General features: G+C 37.2%; 2 protein-coding genes and 1 pseudogene across 2 annotated transcripts; 1 reads left to right on the forward strand and 2 right to left on the reverse strand.

The window, feature by feature from the left end:
* The first annotated feature begins 361 nt into the window (after window positions 1–361).
* LOC104090376 (large ribosomal subunit protein eL14y-like) lies at window positions 362–807 on the forward strand (annotated as a pseudogene).
* Window positions 808–2511: 1704 nt separating this feature from the next.
* LOC104090374 (E3 ubiquitin-protein ligase CIP8) lies at window positions 2512–3921 on the reverse strand. The gene has a single exon (XM_009595447.4). The coding sequence runs from the start codon at window positions 3856–3858 to the stop codon at window positions 2707–2709; it is 1152 nt and encodes a 383-aa protein (XP_009593742.1). The 5' UTR covers window positions 3859–3921; the 3' UTR covers window positions 2512–2706.
* A 16753-nt stretch (window positions 3922–20674) lies between these two features.
* Window positions 20675–23718, reverse strand: LOC104090373 (uncharacterized). Its single transcript, XM_009595445.4, has 4 exons — window positions 23561–23718; window positions 23385–23466; window positions 21938–22888; window positions 20675–21680 (listed from the first exon to the last, which is right to left on the reverse strand). Exons 3-4 carry the CDS (start codon window positions 22871–22873, stop codon window positions 20790–20792), a joined length of 1827 nt encoding a protein of 608 aa, XP_009593740.1. The 5' UTR covers window positions 22874–22888; window positions 23385–23466; window positions 23561–23718; the 3' UTR covers window positions 20675–20789.
* Window positions 23719–24727: the final 1009 nt, after the last annotated feature.

Raw genomic sequence — 24727 nt, forward strand, 5'->3', positions numbered from 1 at the left:
ACCTTATTTAAAGGATTGAAACTCCTTTACTATATAAAGGGGAGAACTTTTTCATTTTAAACCATTGTTGGCACGCATATCAAAGCAATACAATTTATTTTTGTCTTCTAGTTGTTGTTCAAAGTGTTCTTCAGTTCCTCTTTTCTTTAGTTACTACCGAACCCGCATCAAGGGCTCGATCAGAGCCAGTTTTCGGTGTTCAACTTAAAGTCAGACTCAATTGTTCTATCGCATTTGGTTTGATCGTTTTATCTCTCTTTAATTTAATTATTTGTTGTTCTTAGATCATTCGTTTTAAATTAAATCACTTGTCCTTTAAACCGCATATAAATTTAATTGTTACTCATTTTTAGGGTAAACAATGGAGATTGGAAGGATAGCCTTAATCAACTACGGAAAGGACTCCGGAACGCTCGTTGTTATGTCGACGTCATCGACCAAAATAGGGCTCTTGCTGATGCTCCGGACATTGTGAGGAGCCATATTAACTTCAAGAGGCTTTCACTCACAGATATCAAAATTGACATCAAAAGAATCTCAAAGAAGAAGACCTTGGTAGAGGCTACGGAAGCTGCTGATGTGAAGACCAAGTGGGAGAACAGTTCATGGGGAAGGAAGTTGAAGAGAGGGCTTGACAGGTTTAAGCTTATGTTGGCAAAGATTAAGAGGGCCGGAGTTGTGAGACAGGAGCTTGCATAGCTTAAGCTTAAGAACTCTCTGATTGGTGCAATCGATATATAGGATTTTTGGATCTTGTATTTTCTTTAGCTTTGAGAGATGTTATAAAAGAAGTCTGTTCCGTTTAAAGGACTTTTATCTCTTTTATTACCCTTCCTATTGATTATGTTTGGTGGAATCCAATCAATAATTTATTCTTGCTTTTTTCCCCCATCATAATCAATAACTTTGTTCCTATTTTAGACTCGATTTTCACCCGAAAATCACTGGATAAATATCTAACTTGCAGAGTCCCAACGCAAAAGGAAAAAGAGAAGACCTAGGGCAAGCTTCAGTGAAGAATGACGCAGATGAAGAAAAGTATTACGTAATACACTGTAAAGAAAACCATTCATTCATAACATTTCCTCAACAATTAGTGCATCATTCTGCCGACTACGTTTATTGTTTAATGATGCCATCTCCAAGGTAGAACCCATGGGCAATACTCAATAGGCACACGCTTTACCAATTTGTGCCTGCACTAATGTGCCGCCTAGAGGAGGCGAAATGCCCTGCCTACATTGCATCCAACTTACACGTGCTTCAAGCAAACCTTCAACAACAATGCAGCGAAAAGATATTTTAAACAAAATGACAGATCCAGTAATAGGTAAGGGATTCCTCCATACAACACACAAAAAGTTATGCATGACGCTCTTCGGTTCTTCCCAACTAGAGGTTTCTGCTACAAAGCACACTTAAAAGATATTTGTGTATCCGAAGAACCTTCTGAATCTGCTAAACCAGATTTCCACAGCAGCATTAAAACTAGAACAGTTTATGGCACGACTCATCTAATTTAAAGATTAGCTGCTCCCAACAGCTGAAGCCCATTGGCAGTGAATGAACAAGTAACGTATCATTACCAAGGAATCTTCCTTTCCAGATATTCTCCTCCTACTCAAGGGGAGTTACCCACAAGAAAGTTTGGACATCTTGGAGACCACTAAGCAAGGATAAGTTTCAAAATTTCAAGGTTGAGGGGAATGAGGACATATTTCATAGGGCCATGTAAAGAAATCTCACATAGAAGCATCCATTTCCAGAAGCATTCTGCGCTATAGATTCAATGATCACTGATGAACTGCAAGTAGAAATAAATGATCCGCAACTCCCACTCTTGCTGTCCTTCTAGAACTAGGAACATACTACTCAGCCAACAGAAGTTAAAACTCAAAAACATTACGTTCACCAATGATTAAACTGAATATACCAGCAACAATGTTTTGATAAGAGCAACTTTTCTCTAATCAACTTCATACTCCAACTTAGAGGAAACAAACTTGTAGAAATAGACCCTTTCAGTTTGCACTTTCCATCTCCTCAATGAATCCTTACCAACTCCAGTCCATACTAGCTCCAGCCATATCTCCACTCCAATGGCAAAACATTTTCTCCAAATAAATTGCTCCTAAGTTTGATTTTTAAGATAGTTCAAAATATAAAAACCAGCATCAGTTCGCAAACTTCAACCGTGAAAGGACTAACTTCAACTTTTAAATGTGATCTACAGCCAATTCCTCTATCTTGTTCCATTCTGATCTTTCTCATTCTCCAGCCGATTCCGCTATCTTGTTTCATTCTGATCTTTCCCGATACGCAAGTCCCCAGAAACATATTTAAAGCTTTAAGCAGTTACATAGTCTGGTGAAGATTCCAGCAAAACAATGCAAATGTCACCAATATTTTTTTGGGGGGGGGGGGGGGGGAGAGAAAATAAGGAATGCAAATGTGACGACACCATTTCAATCAGCTTTCACAAAATTATCCACATAATAGAGTAAAATGATATTTGTGCAATAGCAAATTCATATCAGCATTAAGATAAACAGATTATTACATTTAATACAAGGGGGGAGAGAGGGTGAAACACTAAAAAACAATCACCAGAGCATTCAAATTTCAAAATTAAGAAAAGAAAAAGAAAATAAGCAAGAATAAAGCTAAAAAGTATGCCAATGGCTGATTTTACCACAAAAGCATCAATCAGAGGCAACTAGCATTATCATCATTAGCAGCAGCAGTAGCAGCCGCCTCACCCGAGCTCGAAGAACCACTGCTGCTAATGCATACTCCTCGCTTCTTTCTCTCCTCTTCGTATTCAGGATCATCTGTAGGCAATTCAAACCTACACACTGGACAAGAATTCCTCGAACCCAGCCACTGAACTATACAATCATCATGATAACCATGCCCACATGGCAATTTCTTCGCCATTTCGCCCAAGTTAACTACATCTTTGCAAATGGCACATGCCATTACTTCCTGTTCTCCCTTGATCACCAATGTATCAAGACCCTCAATTGCAGTCTTGGAAGCTGGTGGAGCTCCTCGCCTTCCGCTACCATCACTCTCAGCTAGGGTTTGCAGCAGAGCTTCGTAACCCGCCGCATCCACGTAGTCCCCAGGGTTTCCGATGTAGCCGTCGACGTCCGGAACTTGTAATCGGAGCTCAATCGAGTGGTCTTCAAGTCCCATCAGAATCTCTGCCCAATCAAGAATCCGGTTGCGCCGATTGGCGGCTCTGGCGGCAAAGTCACGGAGTCGGAGACGGAGCACTTCCCGCCGCCTTCGCCGGACATCCTCTTCGTCGCCGTCGCCGCGATTCTCGTTTCCTTCATCCTCATCAACATCATCGTCTTCTCCTCCATCATCTTCTTCATCATCATCCTCGTCCTCAGATTGGCTTCTATTCCCGCGATTCTCTCCGTCAACAACATTTCTAACCTCGATGTCGTGCTCGTTGTCCTCCTCGTCATCGTCATCGTCGTCGTCGTTTCCCCAACCGTCCAGCTCAACACGGAGGTAATCGTCATCGGAATGATGATCAGCGTGCTCAGATGGCGGGGGAGGGGGCGCGTCGTTGTCACGCGCTGCCTCAGCGATGAGCCGGAGGACCTGGATGAACTGGTTGCCGAAAGTAGGATCATCGATCTGATCGGAACCCGTAACCGGAGTGACGGAAACAGCAGCGTGTGAGGGTATGGACTCGACGAAGCCGTTCTTGCAGTCGGTGCAAATGAGATCGGGAAGATCGGGTAGGGTTTCAACGGCAACCCGTTTGTCACACTGGTAGCACCAGTAATCAGGGTCCGACCCGGCTGGAGCTGCAGGGACTGAGATGGGTGTCTCGGCCATTGTTGGAGACCAAAAGTGGGGGAGAAAAAGCAGAAAGAGGAAAAAGAAAAAGATTGAGGGAATTTATGTGGTTTAATTGGTAAGATTCTTATGATAATCATAGCCGTTGGATATGATCACTATTGGTTGATCAATGGTTAGTAACTTAATAACTTAGTGGAAGGGAATAGATAATGATAGATATAGTAATATTCTATTTTAGGAAGTACAAAATTAATAGTAAATGATGATTTTTAACCCATTGCAAATCACTTCTTTTAGGTAAAAAAGAAACACATGCGCACAGGTGAGGAGGTGCGAGAGATTGGTAGTGGGAGACCAATGGAGATGCAGAGTCAGGCCGAAGAAATATTGGGAAGAGGTGATTAGGCAAGATATAGTGTTGCTCTAACTTACTGAGGATATGACCATGGATAGAAATGTGTGAAGGTTGAGAATAAAGGCAAAGGATTAGGTGACCGACTGTTGTTCTTGTTTGTAGCAGTAGTTTTAGTACATCACTTAGTGTCTTTCGTGTATTCTGGTAGCTTTAATTAGAGGGTATTTGCCCATAGCCAGTCTATAAATAAATATAAAGCAATGCATTTGAGACAATTTTATAAACAAAAAGAATATAAACAGCTACTTCCTCCGTTTTAATTTATGTGAACCCATTTGACTGGGCACGGAGTTTATAAAAAGAGAGAAGACTTTTGAACTTGTGGTGTAAAATAAGGCACATTTATTTTGTGTGGCTATAAATCATTGCATAAAGGTAAATTGTTTCCAAATATGAAAAAGAGTCATTCTTTTTTACACGGATTAAAAATGAAATAGGTTCACATAAAATAAAACGGAGGGAGTATTAGTTTTGATGTGTAATTTTTTCTATATGTTGTAATTAACGTCAACGCGAGATAAGAGATGTAGCCAAAGAATTTGGGAGAATGAAAGATTTGTCATAAAATAAAGACAGTAAAGTAAAGACAAGTATAGAGAGAAACTGATATATTATTCAAACTTCAAACTTATGTACATAATGAACTGAAAACTCCTCTATTTATAGAAGAAATGAAGCAGCTGCGAGGCTTTTCGGGAAGCAGCTGCAAGGCTTTTCTTTAGTTGCTTGTAAGATGTCTGCATGAGCTGCTTGTAACCTGCCTGTTTAATAAGAAGCTGCTGCAAATTATTTCATTGAGCTGCTTGCAACCTTCCTGCATCAGCTGCTTGTAGATAAACTTCAACAGAGTACTAAACGGATAATCTTCTTCAGGAAGATTATCTATAGCGGAGTAATAAATGGACATCCACAATATAATTATTTTCATAACACTCCCCCTTGGATGTTCATTAAAATGTATTGTGCCTCGTTAAAACCTTACTAGGAAAAATCCAATGAAAAAAATCCTAGTGAAGGAAAAAGAGTACACATAGTTAGTAATACGCATTTCTAGCTGCCTCATTAAAAACCTTATAAGGAAAACCCTGTGGGAAAAAACCTTAGTAAGGAAAACAAAAGAGTACATCGTGTATTTTACTCCCCCTGATGAAAACCTTGTTTCAAATATTTGAGTCTCCGCATTCCAATCTTGTATATCATCTTCTCAAAAGTTGAAGTTGGCAAAAATTTAGTGAATAAATCTGCCGGATTATCACTTGAACGGATTTATTGCACACCAATGTTACCATTTTTCTGAAGATCGTGTGTGTAGAATACTTTTGGTGAAATGTGCTTCGTTCTATCTTTTTATAAATTCTCCCTTCAATTGGGCTATGTATGCAGCATTGTCTTTGTATAAAATTGTGGATCTTTTATCACACTCCAAACTACATTTTTCTTGAATAAAATGAATCACTAATCTCAACCATACACATTCCCTACTTGCTTCATGAATAGTTATTATCTCAGCATGATTAGAAGTAGCAATAATTGACTACTTTGTGGAGCGCCATGATATAACAGTACCTCCACATGTAAATACGTACCCGGTTTGAGATCGAGCTTTATGGGGATTAGATAAATAACCTGCATCTGCATAACCAATAAGATGTGCACTACCTTTGTTAGCATAAAACAAACACATATCAAGAGTTCCCTTTAAATATCGTAATATATGCTTAATCCCGTTCCAATGTCTCCGTGTAGGAGAAGAACTATATCTTGCTAGTAAATTAACAGAAAATGTTATGTCAGGCCTTTAGTGCACCAATTGCACTGAGATAGGGTACTTCGAGACCAAGGAGTTCCTCATCCTCTTCTAGAGGTCGGAACAAATCTTTATTCACTTCAAGTGATAGAACAACCATTTGTGTACTCAATGGGTGCGCTTTGTCCATGTAAAAGCGTTTTAAGACCCTTTCTGTATAGGCAGATTGATGGATAAAGATCCCGTCTGCTAAATGTTCAATTTGCAGACCAAGACATAATTTTGTCTTTCCAAGATCTTTCATCTCAAATTCTTTCTTAAGATATTCAATTGCCATTTGGAGCTCTTCTGAAGTTCCAACAAGATTTATGTCATCAACATAAACAACAAGTATAACAAATTCTGAAACCATTTTTTTTATAAAAATACATGGACAAATAACATCATTTATGTAACCCTCTTTCAGCAAATATTCACTGAGGCGATTATACCACATGCGCCCAGATTACTTTAAATCGTACAAAGATTTTTGTAATCTGATTGAGTACATTTCCCGAGATTTTGAATATGCTTCAAGCATTTTAAATCCTTCAGGGATTTTCATATAAATTTTATTATCAAGTGACCCGTACAAATAAGATGTAACCACATCCATTATATGTATTTCAAGCCTTTCACGTAAGGCTAAACTGATGAGATATCGAAATGTTATGGCATCCATAACGGGTGAATATGTTTCTTCATAATCGACTCTAGGTCGTTGTGAGAATCCTTGTGTGACAAGGCGAGCCTTGTATCTTTCAACTTCATTTTGGTCATTCCTTTTTCGCACAAAAACCCATTTATGACCAACTGATTTTATACCGGCAGGTGTTTGGACTACTGGTCCAAAGACCTCTTTTTTAGCAAGTGCGTTCAATTCTGATTGAATTGCCCCTTGCCATTTTGGCCAATCAGATCTTTGTTGACATTCTTCGACAGATCGGGGTTCACAATCCTCACTATCTTGCATAATGTTAAGTGCAACATTATAAGCAAAAATATTATCCACCACTATTTTAGATCGATTTAAATTAATTCCATCACCAGTAGAACTTATTAAAAGTTCCTCGCTCACTTAAGTCTATGGTTCAATGATTTCTTCAGGAATCTCAGAACTAATCAGATCTTGGGTCTCTTCAGGAGATCCCTTTATAGTATCATTTTGATCATTTGTCGATTTTCTTTTTCGAGAATTTTGATCCTTAGAACCCAAAGGCCTACCACGCTTCAGGCGTGCTTTAGGTTCACTAGTTCTTATGCTAGTAGATGGTCCTGCTGTGACATCAATTCGTATAGGCACATTCTCTGCAGGGATATGTGACTTAGTTATCCTTTTCAAATCAGTAAACGCGTCTGGCATTTGATTTGCTATATTTTATAAATGGATGATCTTCTGGACCTCCTGATTACATATAGGGGTACGTGGATCAAAATAAGATAATGATGAAATTTTTCACACAATTTCTCTTTTAATTTCCTTTTTCTCTCCCCATAATTATGGGAAATTTATTTTATCAAACCAACAATCTGCAAATCGAGCAATAAATAAATCTCCCGTTAATGGTTCAAGATAGCGAATAATATAGGGTGATTCAAACCCAACATAAATTCCTAACCTTCTCTGCGGGCCCATCTTACTGCACTGTGGTGGTGCTACTGGCATATATACAGCACATCCAAAAATTCGTAGATGGGCAATATTTAGTTCATGACCAAAGACTAATTGTGACGGAGAATATTTATTATAATGTGTCGGTCTGAGACGGATAAGTGATTCTGCATGCAAGATAGCATGGCCCCAAACAGTAGTAGGTAATTTTATTTTCATAAGTAGTGGTCTTGCTATCAATTGCAGCCGTTTAATAAATGACTCAGCAAGGCCATTTTGAGTATGAACATAAGCTACATGATGTTCAACTTTTATTCCAACTGATAGACAGTAATTATCAAAAGTTTGAGATGAGAATTCTCCAGCATTATCAAGGCGAATAGCCTTTATAGGATAATCTGGGAATTGTACCCTTAATCGAATTGTTTGGGCTAATAACTTTACAAACGCTAGGTTGCGAGATGATAGTAAGCACACATGAGACCATCTTGAAGATGCATCTATTAGGATCATAAAATATCTAAATAGCCCACTTGGTGGGTGAAAAGGTCCATATATATCCCAGGTATACGTTTTAAAAAGGCTGGGGACTCAATGCCAACCTTCATTGGTGATGGTCTAGTGATCATTTTGCCTTGATAACAAGCATCACAAGAAAATTCATCATTTGTAAGAATCTTCAGGTTCTTTAATGGATGCCCACTCGAATTTTCAGTAATTCGTCTCATGATTATTGATCCAAGATGGCCCAAACGGCCATGCCAAAGCACAAAAATATTTGAATCAGTAAACTTCTGGTTTACGATAGAGTGTGCTTCAACTGTACTAATCTTTTAATAGTATAAGTCAGAAGATAAAGTTGGTAACTTTTCTACAATGCATTTATGGCCAGAAATATTCTTTGTAATACAAAGATATTCCATGTTCATTTCATCTATTATCTCAATATGATACCCATTTCGGCGGATATCTATAAAACTCAACAAGTTTCTTCGGGACTTGGAGGAGAACAATGTATTATCGATAATAAGTTTTGTTCCCTTAGACAGAAATACAGTAGCTCTTCCGGAGCCTTCAATCAAATTTATATTATCAGAAATTGTTGAAACATTTATTTTTTCCTTATGCAAATAAGAAAAGTATTTCTGATCTTTGAATATGGCATGAATTGTTCCACTATCAATTACACAAATATCTTCATGATTGGTCTTTGATCCAAACATAATTTGAGGATTATTCATATTTTTCAAAATAATATAAACAAAATAAATATGATAGTAAACATCATTTTCAAAGCATAACTTTTATTTATGTACAACAATTATATAACCATAATATCTACTACAAACAACAAAAATTAAAATATTGATATTTCTACAAATTCACTACCGATCACATGACTTGTTTCTCCTTCTGGGAGTGTAAAATAATCAGCTACATCCAAATGCATGAAGTCTAAATTATCTTCAGAAATAAAATTTGCTTCAGCATTTTTCTTTGTATTCTTCAGGGAGGCTTGATACAGCTCAACCAGGTGCTTTGGCGTACGAAATGTACGTGACCAGTGCCATTTTCCTCCACATCTATAACATGCATTTTTTAGCTTTGCTGGTCATATCTATCTTTCAAGTTATTCCACAGTATGACTGGATCTTTAACAGTAAAATATTCCATTTTCAGGCCCTCATCAAGGTGATGGCGTATGAATATCATTGCTTTGGCACAGTCTTGGTTTGATGCCTGATTTTTATCTTTGATGGTGTTTGCCAGACCCATCGCATCAAGTTGAATTTCGGTATCAAGCACCCAAGACATGTAGCTTTTGCCCGATATATCCAGGGCTACAAACTCAAGTTTAGAAAGATTTGACATTATTTAGAAAAAGAAAGTTCGTACCTCTGATACTTTCAAAGTATTTTTTCGAGATGGCAGAGTCTCGTGCTGATAACGTGTTATAAAATAAAGACAGTAAAGTAAAGACAAGTATAGAGAGAAACTGATATATTATTCAAACTTCAAACGTATGTACATAATGAACTGAAAAATCCTCTATTTATAGAAGAAAGGAAGCAGCAGCGAGGCTTTTCAGGAAGCAGCTGCAAGGCTTTTCTTTAGCTGCTTGTAAGCTGTCTGCATGAGTTTCTTGTAACCTGCCTGTTTAATGAGAAGCTTCTGCAAATCATTTATTGAGCTGCTTGCAATCTGCCTGCATCAGCTGCTTATAGATAAATTTCAACAGAGTACTAAATGGATAATCTTTTTCAGGAAGATTATCTATAGCGGAGTAATAAATGGACATCCATAATATAATTATTTTCATAACAACATCTACAATATAATTATATTCATAACAAGATTTTATTTCTCTTGAGATTATTATACAAAATGGATTGTTTTGGCTATCTATTTATAGAAGAAAGGACCTACTTATTTTGGCTCTTTATTTATCATGAAGCAATAGAAGTAATAAGAGTTGATTTTTTCTGAAGGGAGCTAAACTAATAAAATTTATTTAAGAAAATTATTTTACTTTATTTTATAATTAAAAAGTCACTCTATTTTGTCCAGAAAACTTTTTTTACTTTGTTTTGTAACTAAAAAAGTCACTTTATTTTAATTATTATAATCGAAAAGTCACTCTATGCTTTCCGGGACATCTTCGGTTGCTTTTTGTTGATGTGGTATTTTTCTTTAAACCCAATCATTTATATAATTAAAAGTCATTTACCGACCCACTCTATGACCCGATTTGCTAGACCTTTCTCTTTTTAATTTTTAAGAAAAAACATAAAAGAAGCCCCGCTCGGTTAAAACAAAATGGTGCAGATTATTAGCATTTATTTCTCGACTATATATCTATATATCTATAAAAAGAATAACAAATTCAAAAAGAATTTAGTAATACTCCTATTAGAATAAGATATGGAGTATCTCTTTGTGGGCTGATATAAATAATAAATTAGACTAGGCTGCTGTTTGATTCTAGCCAAAATACATAAGTTCCCTTTAAACTTGTCCAAAAAAATAAGTTTTAACACTTAAACTAAACGGATATTTTTTTATCCTCTATTCTTGTGAATTAAATACCACCCGGTAAAAAGTTAATTATATAACAAAGGTAGGCGCGTTGAACTGGAAATAACACGGAATTTCCCCTCTCCCTCATCTTCTTCTTCACGGCCTCCTCTCTCCTTTCATCACAAGCACCCTTTTTTTAATCTCCATACCAAATTTAATCTTTTTTACTCAAATCAATTTAGTCTAAGTTAAAGTAATGCTTGTTTGCCGGAAAAATCAAACTTCGTGGAATGGAACTATGATAAGCCATAACAAGGTGTTTGCCGGAAAAATCAAACGTCACCGGAAAAAGGAATTTTTTGCCGTTTTTGTTCTATTTCCTCTTCTTCTTCCAGATTTTATTTTTTTTGACATTTACTTTTGTCGCGAATTCAATTTGATTCTTTTCTCATTCTTTAATTGAGATGATTGCAGTGCATGCTTCTTCGTGAATTTCTACTTTTTAAGGTGAAATTTCCTGTACACTTTGAATTTGGTATTATGGGTTTGCTATTATTTATTTGAGATTGTGTAATTATAGAAAAACAGTACTTTCGCCTAATTTTTCTTTCTTTGCTTTTTTATTATGGCGGAGGTTACTGTAATTTTCCATTTTCGTTTGTAGGGCGGTTTGTAGGGCCACACCGCGATGGCCGATGCGACTTGGGGAAGGGATACGAAAAGAAAAAATAGTGAAAGAAAGAAGAGAAAAGGAATTAAAAAGAAAAGAAAAAAGAGTGAAAACAAGTAAAATTAAATAATATCTGATGTGGCAAAATTATAGGAAGAGTGCAAAACACTTCCTGCCATGCAACTGGTTATATACGTGGAAGAGGGTGTCAAATTCAATCCTAACAAGAATAAGGGATAAAAGAACACCCATTTAGTTTAATTGTTCACAACTTATTTTTTGAATAAATTTAAGAGGAACTTATGTATTTTGCGGTGATTCTACTATCTTTTCTATTTTGGCGTGTGAAGCCTCCCGCTATTTTCGAATATATACATGACATACATACCAATCAATTATGCCTCTATCCGGGAATTAGTTGTACTCATTTCATTTTAGTTAGAACAGTTTACTAGCAAGTAGCTAAATAATTTTATAAAGTAACAAACCAAACAATTTGATGAAGCACCACATCGTAGAGGTGTTTCATATACATATTCTTACACCATTTTATTTTAATCGAGTGCGGCTTCTATTATATTTTTTTCTTAGAGAGAGGGTCTAGCGAGTCAGATGGTGGGGTGGCAATAGATGATTTTAATGTATATTTTTAATTTTTTAAATGGTTAGGTTGAGAATAAAAAATTCATATTAGCAAAAGGCAACAAAAAATGTCCCCTGATAGTATAGAATAACTTTTCAATTACAATTGGCAAAATATAGTAACTTTTTAGTTATAACGTGTAAAATAGAGTGACTTTTCCGTTAAAAATAAAGTAAAGTGACTTTTCAATAACAATAATGCCAGTGATCTTTGTTTGTTAAAAGAACAAGTGTTACTGTTCTATAGTCCAAACAAGTTAAAATTAACTATATAAATCATCACTAATCTTTGTTTCGACAAAAGTAGATTAGAATTATGAGCAAAAAATTCCTTTACTTATTTATTGTATATGCACTTTTTTTTAGGTCATATCGTATATGCACCTGTTACTATACCAACTTGGTATAACCAGCTTGTTGTTTTGTTGTTGCAGATCAACTTATTTGTTGCACTCTATTGCTGCATAGAAGTTAAACTCCTAATAAACAGAAAAGAACTTCGTCATTTTAAAATTCTTAACACACCAATAGGATGAGCCAAATGAGTTTTGCATCATGAACTTTATAGTTTGTACATGTGATATGATCAAATGTGTCATCTTTAAATTTAATAATTATTTTGGTGTTCTAAAACCTCAAATGGCATCATTCATCATTTTTCGACTTGCGTGCGTAATACGTAATTTTTTTCAAAAAGTTTTTATATGAAAAATTGATTAAAATGCGAAATAGAGCTTTAAAACTCAACTGAGTTGACTTCAGTTAACATTTTGATCAAACGGACCCGGATCAGTATTCTAATGATTCCAATAGCTCCGTATGGTGATTTTGGAATTAAGAGCGTGTCCGGATTTTTTTTGAAAGTCCATAGTTAAATTAGGCTTGAAATGGCTAAAATAGAAATTTAAGTTTGGAAGTTTGACCGGGGAGTTGACTTTGATATCAGGGTCGGAATCTGATTCTAGAAATTTGAATATGTCTGTTATGTCATTTATGACTTGTGTGTAAATTTTGAGGTCAATCGGACTTGATTTGATAGGTTTCGGCATCGAATATAGAAGTTAAAAATTCTTAAGTTCCTTAAGCTTGAATTGTGGTATGATTGGTGGTTTTAGCGTCGTTTGATGTGATTTGAAGTTTCGACTAAGTTCGTATGATATTTTAGGACTTGTTGGTGAATTTGGTTGAGATCTCGGGGGCCTCGGGTGAGTGACGGATGGTTAACGGGTTGTATTTTGGACTTGGAACTTTGTTGGAATTTTTCTAGTGCAATATCTGGTTTCCTTCATCGCGTTCCTGAGAGGGGTCTCGCGTTCGCGAAGAGGAACTGGAGGCAGGCAAAATTTACTCTTCGCGTTCGCGAAGAGGGCATCGCGTTTGCGAAGGGTAATGGACATTGTTCATCGTGAACGCGAGGTCGAGGCCTGGCCGGGCACCAGGTGATAAGGCTTCGCATTCGCAAAGGGGAGACCGCGTTCGCGAAGGCCAAGCTTGGCAAAGCATCGCGTTCGCGAAGAAGAAATCTGGGGTAGCACAAAAATGTGCTTCGCGAACGCGAGGGTCCTATCGCGTTCGCGAAGAAGAAATCCCTGGACAACAAAACTTAAGTTCTGGAAATGGGATTTCGTCTTTTCATTATTCACGATTTTGAGCTCAGGTAAGGCGATTTTTGGGCGCTTTTTACGGAAAAATATTGGGGTGAGTGTTCTTTATCCTATATTGATTATATTTCATGATTCAATTCTCATTTACATCATGAATCCATGAATCTATTGAAGAAAATCAGATTTTTATACAATTTTCCAAAAATATAAAATGAAGATTTGAAGGTCAATCCGATGTCGGAATTTGATAATTTTTGTATGGTTGAATTCGTATCGGAACGGGTGTTCAGATTTTGTGAGTTTTTCCGGGATTCGAGACGTGGGTCCTACTGTCGAGTTTTAAAATAAATTTTGGATTTTAATCCGAAAAATTAGTAAATTCAAATGGAATTAATTCCTACGATTCGTGTTGAGTATATTGAATTGTTTGTGACTAGATTTGAAGCTTTCGGACACGAATTCGCGAGGCAAAGGTTTATTGGAATCTTGAAATTGGTTGCGAAGCGAGGTAAGTGTCGTGGTTAACCTTGACTTGAGGGAATAGAACCCTTAAATTATTTGTTATGTGGAATTCATGTGAACGACGTATAGGCGAGGTGACGAGTGTCTATACGTCGTCAAATTAATTGTTTGTATAATTATTTAAAAATTATAAATCATTTTAAATCGTTAATTAATTATTATATTAATTGTTTCTCTCATATTCCTTACTCAATATTATGTGCTGAATCCATGCTATAATTGCTACATGCTTATTTGATTTATGTGACTTAATTGCTACTTGACATTTAGTATACTAATTATTAAAATGCCTATTTCCTCCTTAAATTCCACAATTAATTGCTACTTGTCATCATTTATTTTTAAATAAATCATAATTATTGTATGCTTGTTGTCTTATAATTTCATATTAATTGTTGCATTTATTGGAGTAATTTCTTTTATAAGAATTGGTAAATTATAATATTGGAGGAGCGGGTTGCACGCCGCAACAGAAGTGAAAGTGAATATATTAGAGGAGCGGGTTGCACGCCATAACAGAATTGATTGAAATGAATATATTGGAGGAGCGGGTTGCACGCCGCAACAGAATCGATTGAAAAGATATATTGAGGTTCGAGTTGCACGCTGCAATAGGATTAAATAAAAATTAATATATTATGGGATCGGGTTGCACACCGCAACGGAATTGAATATGAATATATTGTGGAATCGGGTTGCACGCCACAATAAAAACTGATTGAAATACTAATTGGTTATGACTACCGAGTTGGCTTCAACTATTGAATTGAGTTACCTTTTTTATTTTTATTATTGTTGTTATTATTATTATTGCGTACAAGTTAATGTAAGTGATATGCCTTAGCCTCGTCACTACTTCGTCGAGGTTAGGCTCGGCACTTACTGGGTACATGGGGTCGGTTGTACTCATACTACACTCTGCACTTCTTGTGCAGATACCAGAGTTGGTCCCAGTGGCGTACAGTAGATTTGCTCGGATTCAGCTATTCGCAGGAGACTTGAGGTATAATTGCATGGCGTTCGCAGTTTTGAAGTCCCCTTCCACTTTATCGTAGTTGTGTATTTCTTTCAGACAACTTCATTTTTGTTCAGACTTTTATTTGTATTATTCTAGTAGCTCGTGCACTTATGACACAAGTTTTGGGATGTTATTTAGACATCGCTAGTATTATGGATTATTCACTTTATTTCAGACTTTATTTCCGTATTTGTTTCTTTATTATTAATTAATTTAAAATTATTTTAAAATGGCTAATATTATTCTAACGTTGGTTTGCCTAGCAAGTGAAATGTTAGGCGCCATCACGGTCTTGAAGGTGGGAATTTCGGATCGTGACAGTATAATGCACATTACTTAGACGGGTTCTAGAAAGGCATATAGGAAGGACTGGAGAAATCCGTAATGAAAAAATCGAATATGAAAGAAAAGATAAAGAAATGAGAGAATATGGATTCTATTTCTTTGGGTCTGAGCTGAAACTCGTCTATATCAATCCCCCTAGATTCTGATTCAACTTTTGAGCCTTTCAACAACTAACCAATTTAACCTTTCGAATATATATTACGTATTCAAATTCGGTTGAACGAGAGGAGAAAAAAAGAGAGGAGATAGAATCCAATTCTTTTAGATACTTTATCTAAGAAACTCTACCCATCTAGAACATAAATGGAGTATATCTCGCCAAACGTAAGGTCGTTTGGTACATAGGATAAGGATAATAATCCCTGGATAAAGTTTGGGATTAACTTTATCCTATGTTTGTTTGGGTATTAACTAATCCGGGGATAACTTTTACACTAAAATGGTGATATTAGTTATCCTATATAGAAGGTGGGATAACCAATCCCATAGGATATCCCACCCCATGAAATATCCCACCATTATACCGAACAACCCCTTAGACCTAGTTTAAGCTTCACACAACCCCTTAAATTTCTTACTCTTTGACACGTTAAGATTGATTCTTCAACAAAACTGACTCTACAATAGTTGAATCCCACTGGAAAGAAGACTCAAAAAACCTACCGCGAAAAACAATTAAAATTACAAGCAAGCCACCATTCTATTGGATGTACTGAATCAATTTATGCCATCAATGCATAAATAGGTTTACAACTGTTACATGCTAATTGTAATATGGGGACCTAAGTGTAAAAAAGAAAAGATGAGGGAATCAGTTAGTCATTGGTCGCAAAAGCGTTAGTCGGTTAGGAGGAATAAGAGTTGTTGGAAGTTAGTTAATGGTGGTTAGGAGAATTAGCTTGATATAATATCCTTTCCTCTGTAATTGAGATTCATTGGAGTAATTCTCCAATTTCTGCTCCTTAGGTTTGCAATTTGGGTGTTCTTCATTGAACACATTACATTGGTATTAGAGCGCAGTTGATTATTGGCCAGTAATCATGCCGGAGGCGACGAGAAATGGTGAACTCCGTGAGGAAATGGATGAAATCAAGGAACAAGTTCGTGAGCAAGGTGAAAGGCATGGAGACTCCTTGGAGAAGATTCATCAGTTGCTAGAAACCCTGACTGCTAATAGTTAGTATCAGAATCAACCGGCCATGCCGGAAGTCGTAACTCCAGCGGAGGGGGATGAGGCACAGACAGGTAACAAAAAGAAATCTAAGATCGATTTTTCAAAATTTAATGACGAGGATTTAAAAGGGTGGATTTATAGAAGTGAGAAATTCTTTGATTATGAGGGTAACTCTAGATGAAAAAAAGGTTAGAATTGCTGCAATTAACATAAAGGGTAGGGCTTTACAATGGCATAGGGTTTTGATAAAGTCACGAGTAGGTAGAGGATTAACCAATTGGAATGATTATGTGAGACCGTTACATTTTCGATTTGGGTACACTTTACATGAGGACCCTATGTCCGAGCTGATGAGTTAAAACAAACGGGGACTGTTCAAGAGTTCCTAGATCAATTTGATGCATTGCTGGACGAGGTAGAATTATCGGAGGAGTATTCTATCAACTATTTTCTGAAAAAGGTGAAACCAGAGATTGAGGTTCAGGTCAGGATGTTGGAACCAAGAACCTTGATGAAGGCCTATAACTTGGTCAAATTAGATTACAGAAGGCACAAAGTCAGGCAGTAGTGAGGGAGTTCTAGACCATTATTGTCAACCCCAAACTCTTCTTGGAATCCAAATTCGCGAGGATTCATAGGGAGTAGGGGAAGTAAATACAATGAGGGGAGTAAATACAATGAAGGGGGGAAATTCTCTAGTTCACAAGGGAAACCTATGGTGAGAGGGTCAAGGAGACTTACTAAAACTGAGATGGATTAACAAAGGGACAAGGGATTATGATTTTAGTGTGATGAAAAATATGTTCTAGGTCACAGTTGCTGAAAAATATGTTCCAGGTCACAGTTGCAAGGAAAGAAAATAGTTGTAAATCTTAGAGGTTGAGGAGGAAGAAGAGGAGTGGAAAGTAACAGGTGCTTTTGGAGAGGAAGAGACTAGTGAAGAGTTGGCTCTAAGTCCTCAAATGTCAGTCCATGATTTGGATGGTACATCTGATAATAGGACGATGACGGTAAGTGGGGAATAAAAGGGAGAATGGTTCATGTACTGATAGATTCAGGATCCACTCACAACTTCATGGACCTGGAAACAACTAAAAGACCGAGGTACATGTTAGAAATGATCCCTCATTTCTATGTGGCAGTTGCCAATGGGAGAAGAGTACACAACTCTTTCATGAGTGCAGGAGTAGCATAGAAAATGCAGGGGAGTGGAGTTTAGAGCTGACATGCTAGTCATGCCATTGAGAGGTACACATGTAGTCTTAGGCACACAATGACTTATAATATTAGAAAACACCAAGTGGAATTTCAGACGGTTGAAAATAGAATTCCAAATTGGGGGAATAAGATATCCCTGAGAGACAACCAATGGAGCCTAAGATGCTGACTAACTAGAAAATGAAGAAGGTTTTCACTAAGTGTGCTCAATTGAGCATGATGTTTATAGCTTTTGTGCAGCTTAGTGACCAGCAGAATACCATGCAGGCCATCAACATACAATCCCAACAATTGGAGCTTCCTGATGACTTGCAGGCACTACTAGACACCTGCTCTTCTCTTTTTGAAGTTCCTACTACCTTACCACCTCAGATAGATCATGACCACGGGATAGTACTGAAGGAAGGAATATCTCCGATCAATGTCACACCCTATAGGTACCCTAGGATCATTAGACCAAGTGTAAGCCCATACTCCTCACCCATTGTTATGGTTAAAAAGAAAGATGGTAGTTGGAGGCTTTGCACGAACTACAGACAGTTAAAATAATTGTAATGTCAAGGACAAAGTTCCAATACCAGTTATGGAGGAGTTACTAGATGAATTGGGAGGATCCAAATACTTCTCTCCGTTGGACCTTAGATCTGGCTATCACCAAAACAGAATGGCTGATGATGACATGGAGAAGACATCTTTTAGGTCACACCATGGCCACTATGAATTTGTGATCATGCCTTGTTAGTGAAGTTGAGTAAATGTACCTTTGGGAAGACTGCAGTGGATTACCTAGGGCACATCATTAATCAGGAAGGATTAACTGTTGATCCTAGCAAAACCAAAGCTATGAGAGATTGACCAACACCTAAAACTATTAAAGAACTCAGAGAATTCTTGGGGTTGATTGGATATTACAGGAGATTTGTAAAAGGGTATGGAGTTCTAGCTAGGCCACTGACCAACTTATTAAAAAAAAGATAAGTTTGAGTGGTCACAAGACGATGCTGAGACATTTGAAGGACTTAAGCTGGCTATGACTTCCACTCCTGTGATGACCATTCCAGACTTCTCAAATGAGTTTGTAATTGAAACAGATGCATGTGGACATGGAATATGAGTTGTACTAATGTAAAATGAAAATACCCTAGCTTATATGAGCAAGGCACTGAGTCCCAAATATTCAACACTCTCAGTATATGAGAAAGAAATGTTGGCCATTGTGACATCTATTGATAAATGGAGGCCTTACCTCATTGGGAGGCACTTTGTGATCAAAACAGATCATCAACCTCACAAGTACTTGTTGGAGCAAAGAATATCCACTCCTAATCAGCAGAAGTGGGTGGCAAAACTGATAGGATATGATTACACTATATTGTATAAAAAGGGCAAGGAGAATATAGTTGCAGATGCCTTATCACGAAGTCCAGTAGTCGGGGCTCAATTACTAACTCTATCCACAGTCACTTCTGATTTTCTGGATAGAGTTAAATCTTCTTATGGTAGGGATGCTGACCTTTAGTCAGTGTCTTATATAGGAAGGGAAAAATTGTAGTTTTGATCTTTTGCATGCAGCAGACAGAGTAGCCTACCAACTAGAACTACCGGTGCATGCCAAAATCCACAACACTTTTCATGTATCACAGTTGAAACAACACATTGGTGACAAGCCTGCAGTTCCAGATCTACCGGTGGCCTTATCCTCTCATCATTGTTATAGAACCTGAAGCCATAGTGGACACCAGGAAACTACAAAAGGGACAGAGGGTGCTCACACAAGTCCTAGTGAGATAGTTCAACTGCCCCATGGAAGATAGTACGTGTGTGGCTGGATGTTCATACATTAAACAACAATTTCCAGACATTGTCGTTTGAGGACAAGGACTTGGGGGGGGGGTGTTATAATTGTAATATGGGGACCTAAGTGTACAAAAAGAAAAGATGAGGGGATCAGTTAGTCATTGGTGGAAAAAGAGTTAGTTAGTCGGAACAAAAACTGTTAGAAGTTAGTTAACATTGGTTAGGAGAATTAGCTGGATATAATATCCTTTCCTCTGTAATTGGGATTCATTGACTTGATTCTTATGAAATAATACCTTCGATTCTTCTCGATTGCTAAACTGTTCAGGAGTAATTCTCCAATTTCTGCTCCTTAGGTTTGCAATTTGGGTGTTCTTCATTGAACACATTACAACAACAGAATGGAGAAGTAAAAATACCAATAGCTAGTCACCACTTGTACAATCTTTGTCTTGTACAAGAACAATTGAAACGACAAGCAACCAAACTGAAGAAGTAATAGTAAACTTGCTAGTCACCAATCATACATTCATACTACAAAAATGTTCATAGCGGACAATAGAACAAACCTATGCAAAGCCTAAGAATATGAAAAAGCCATATGTTAGATGTACGAAGAAGGTGTCACAAAACAATGTGCAAAAGAATCGTAACACAAAACCAGCCATCATTGAGAACAAACAGATGGCAAACAAAATTATTTTCCTCTTTCTGCAAGGTAAAGTTTGCTAAAAAGATCAAAACTGGCTATTAACTTTGTCTGCTGCATGCAAAAGATACCTGCGCATCTCCTATGCTCTGGCCTAACTTCAGGTTAACTTCCGAAAGAGAGAGTACACTTCAATGCAATCAACTTACTTCCCAAATTCCTTCTTCCAACATGAACGGTTAGGGAACTGTCACTCTGCTCTTTTAACAGGTATCGACTCTTTCCTCTAAAAGAAATGATCATTTGCTTTGTCTGATCCTAATTTTTTCATGTCTTCCAACTTTTTAAATTTCTTTCATTTTGTTGCTACACGTGCATCTACTTTTGGATTGACGACTTAGGCTCTTTATCTTTTCTGATGACGATTCTGTTGATCTCTTTTCTTGAGGTGTGGATTTGTTGATTCCATTTTCCACAATATCCTTAGTGTTGGCATATCACTCAATCTTGTCTCCCAAGGCCGTGGAGTCCACACTTTTTGGAGACTCCATTTTGGGTGAGGAAGCTTTGGAGTCATGGTGTTTCTTGGGTGATGGCATAGACTCTTTAGGTTTAGGTGTCTCCGTTTCAGGTGGCGAAGCTGTGAACTTTTGATATTTCTTTGGTGATGGGGCAGACTCTTCACTTTTGGGTGACTCCTCTTTCTTAGAGGATGCTGTGAGGTCCTGATGTTCCTCAGCTGACTTAGAAGATTCTTCATTTTTGGGTAATTTTGGAGACACTACATTCTTGTCAGGAGATTTCGGACCTTCATTTTCTACTGGAGGTCTACTTTTACTGGGGGATAGATTTGTTGAGTCTTCTTTCACTTCAGTTTTGCTGGTTGGTTCCGCAACATTCTCTGATTTGGAGGATGCTGTGAGGTCCTGATGTTCCTCAGGTGACTTAGAAGATCCTTCATTTTTAGGTAATTTCGGAGACACTACATTCTTCTCAGGAGATTTCAGACCTTCATTTTCTACTGGAGGTCTACTTTTGCTGGGGGATAGATTTGTTGAGTCTTCTTTCACTTCAGTTTTGCTGGTTGGTTCCACAACATTCTCTGATTTGGCAGGCGACTCCTCTTTCGTCGGCGTAGCTGTAGAGTTGTGCCGAGTCTTGGGTGAGTCTGGAGACTTTTCATTCATATGAGGCGAGTCCGTGACATCATTCTTGTTGGTGGATATATCCGTGTCGTCCTCTTTTTTGTCTATCAATTCTGCAACCTCTGGATTGACCTCTGTCTTTTTCTCAACTTCCAAAGGTCCAAGCTTTGCATCACTATTCTTAATTGCGGTTGTTAGTGATCTTGCATCACGAGCAGCTGCTAGCCGTTCAGGTGATGATGTCTGTTTTGCGAGAAGAAAAGAAGATATCACCACATCAAAGTAGTTATTCATGGCTTAAGTGGTATTATTATTAGTATAATTATTGTTATTATCATTATCTGATAATTACTGCAAAGAGAACCCAGAAGTGGTCAAAATGACCTCGGATTTCATAGCAACAGAATGGATAGCTCTAAAATCAGTTATCAATGTTAGCAACGAGTTCACAAGTCACATTTGAATGCTAGAAAAATTGCGGGAACCATTTAATAAGTTACCTGTTGCAATTCTTCAGCCCTTTTCTTAAGAGCTTCTAAAGATGCTTCCTTGTGAATAAGTTTTAAAATGTAGACCAAGTGAGACTGGAGATTCTCTTGACGATGCTCGTCTGCTTTGCATTGGGGAATGGTAGACAGGCAACCAACTGGGTAAAAGGAACAGTTGACGAGCTTCATCGGACAAACAGTTATACAGTGCCGGTCCATTTCACGCCGCATGAGCAATTCTGGGCACTTCTGCTCGCACTGAAGTATTTTGAAAGGACAAGTAGAATCATGCTGTTCCAGTTGAGCTGCACTAAATCTGGCATTACAGCCCTCATTTGCACAGTTTATTTCCCTGAAACCACACGAGGAGACATGTTGCACAAGCTCTTCTTGGAACTTAAACTTCATATTGCAGTGAAAGGTGTTCTTGAAGTCAACATTTCTAATCACTGTTTGTGCTACGGTTTCCCTCCTCCCCATCAACCAAAAGCCATTTATTTCCATTTCTTGTACGAAATCATCTATTCTGTCCTCTCTCCTTTCACTTAGTACCCATCCCGAAACCTTGCTGAAGAAATTCCTCTTTGACTGTCCAAAATCATCAATAAAATCTGAAATGATATCGTAAGGGTTGTCGGAGACTACTGTTTCTGTTCCACCATCTAAGACAACAGACTCGGCAACAAATGTCTCGCTTCTCTGGATAAGATAATCCACCATTTCTCTTCTGACATCAACAGCGACAGAAGCAGGGCTCTTGAATAGACCACCAGTCGTGTTGTCAACACAGGCTGAGGCTAATCCTGTAAGGAATTCCTGTGCTACCTTGCGAACCATTTCTGCATCGAATAGATTACAAGAAAAGAGAGGACCTTCCTCTTTTACTTCTTCAAGTGTTGAATCCCCTTCATTTGTAGGTGGATCCATGTTTGAAGATGCTTCCAACATTATGTATGAATTGCACTACAGTTAATCAGGATTAGTATATTCCAGGTACAGCAAATGAATATATGAAAACAATAACTTTCAGGACCGGTGAAGGAAAGAACTTTCAGCGAGAAAAAGGTGCACTAGTAAGGAGCTTTAACCGCAAATAAACAGATGCCACTGGAACAAGAGGATTGACAAGATTCACCAAGTCTTAGGTTTCATATTTGGTATGCTACATTATTTGATCACAGGATTTATGCTCGAGAAACAGACGCAGTAAAAGATTCAAGAAATAACACCCAATCCGAAAGACAAAAGGGAAACTTTAGAGTAAATGCAAATTAGTGAATTGCTTTTACCCAAATTTCCAACCAAAGAAAAATCAGAGGAATGCATTTGCAAAAATGGCCATTACAGAATCAGACATAAAACCCAAAACAGAACACAGAAAGAGGTCTAACTTGTATGCTGTAAGATTGGATCAAATGTAAAAAATTTGAAATTCATAAAAATGATTAGAAACACATACCTAAATAAATGCCAACCCTCGAATCCAAAATCAGCTCAAATCACCTTTCTACTATATGAACATTTTTCAAGGAAGTCAAAAGCTACAAAGTGCAGAAAGAAAAAGCATAAAGACAAGAACAAAACAAAAGGTAAAAGAAAAGAAGACAAATTTCAGAAAGAAAGAAAAAAAAGAACCTCAGTGCCTTCAGTTTTGCGACTTTGTCTCCGCAAATGAAGCTAAATAATTTTCTACAAAATGTACATAATTATTCTGACCGACAAAACCGTCCCTCCACGATCGCCTTTCTCCTTTTTTTTAAGCATGCGCCTAAGCGCATTTTTTCCCCCATTCTGTGATCTGTATGCTGAAGCCGGTAATATGAAAATAAGAAACCAATATTTTTATTACGACCCCTCAAGTTTCGCAGGAGGTCCCAATTATGCCACGGAAACAAAATTCATACATACTTGCCCTCAATGTTTTAAAAGGCTTTTTTGGGACTCGCCCCAGGGCGGGGCACTATCAAAACGCCTTGAGAGTTATGTGTGAGGCTTAGTTTTGTGAGGCTTACGTCCTGAAGCGCCCGACTATGCGTCCTAAACACGCCTAACGCTCAACGTCCGGGGCTCGCCCAACAGTTCCTATGCAAATCATGTGTCGAATGCACTAATTAGTACTTTTTACTCTCAAAATTCTTTAACAACTGAATAATTAAAGTTCTTTCATCAATATGAATATGAAAATTTGAATAACTCAAATAATGAATCATAATATTGCATATTTACTAATTGAGAGCATTATGAGGTACATATCATTTGAATATTTTTTTCTAAAAATAGATAGCCAAAATTTGTATCTTTACTTACAATTCTTATGAGTTTCTTTAATTTGTTTTTAGTTTTCTTGAACTTTGATTGTACTTTTTATATATTTTGTGTTATAATACTATATTATTAATTTATAAATTAAAAAATTTAAAGATCCGTGGGGCTTACGCCCTATGTCTCGAGGCTTACGTCTCGCTATGTATTAAATAAAATGCCCCGCCTTATGCCTCCGTCTTTTAAAACACTGCTTCCGGTCAAACCAATTCAAGAGAAGCATAGAGCTCCAAATACGGTTTAACGGCTCAAAGGTCCAAGCTTTTCGACTCCTCTTTCACTACTATTCCCTAACTTTTGATCTGGCTCATAGTTTAAAAAAGAGTTTTTTATTATTATCTTAAATATGCATTTAAATTAAATGAAGATTTTAAATTAAATTACTTTTTAACTATAGAAGGGTATTGTTCTTTGTTAAAGGAAAAAAATGAAACATTATGTAACACATAAAATGGAACATAAGTAACATTTAGTTACCTA

This window comes from Nicotiana tomentosiformis, chromosome 5 (assembly GCF_000390325.3).
Source record: "Nicotiana tomentosiformis chromosome 5, ASM39032v3, whole genome shotgun sequence".
Lineage (NCBI taxonomy): Eukaryota > Viridiplantae > Streptophyta > Magnoliopsida > Solanales > Solanaceae > Nicotiana > Nicotiana tomentosiformis.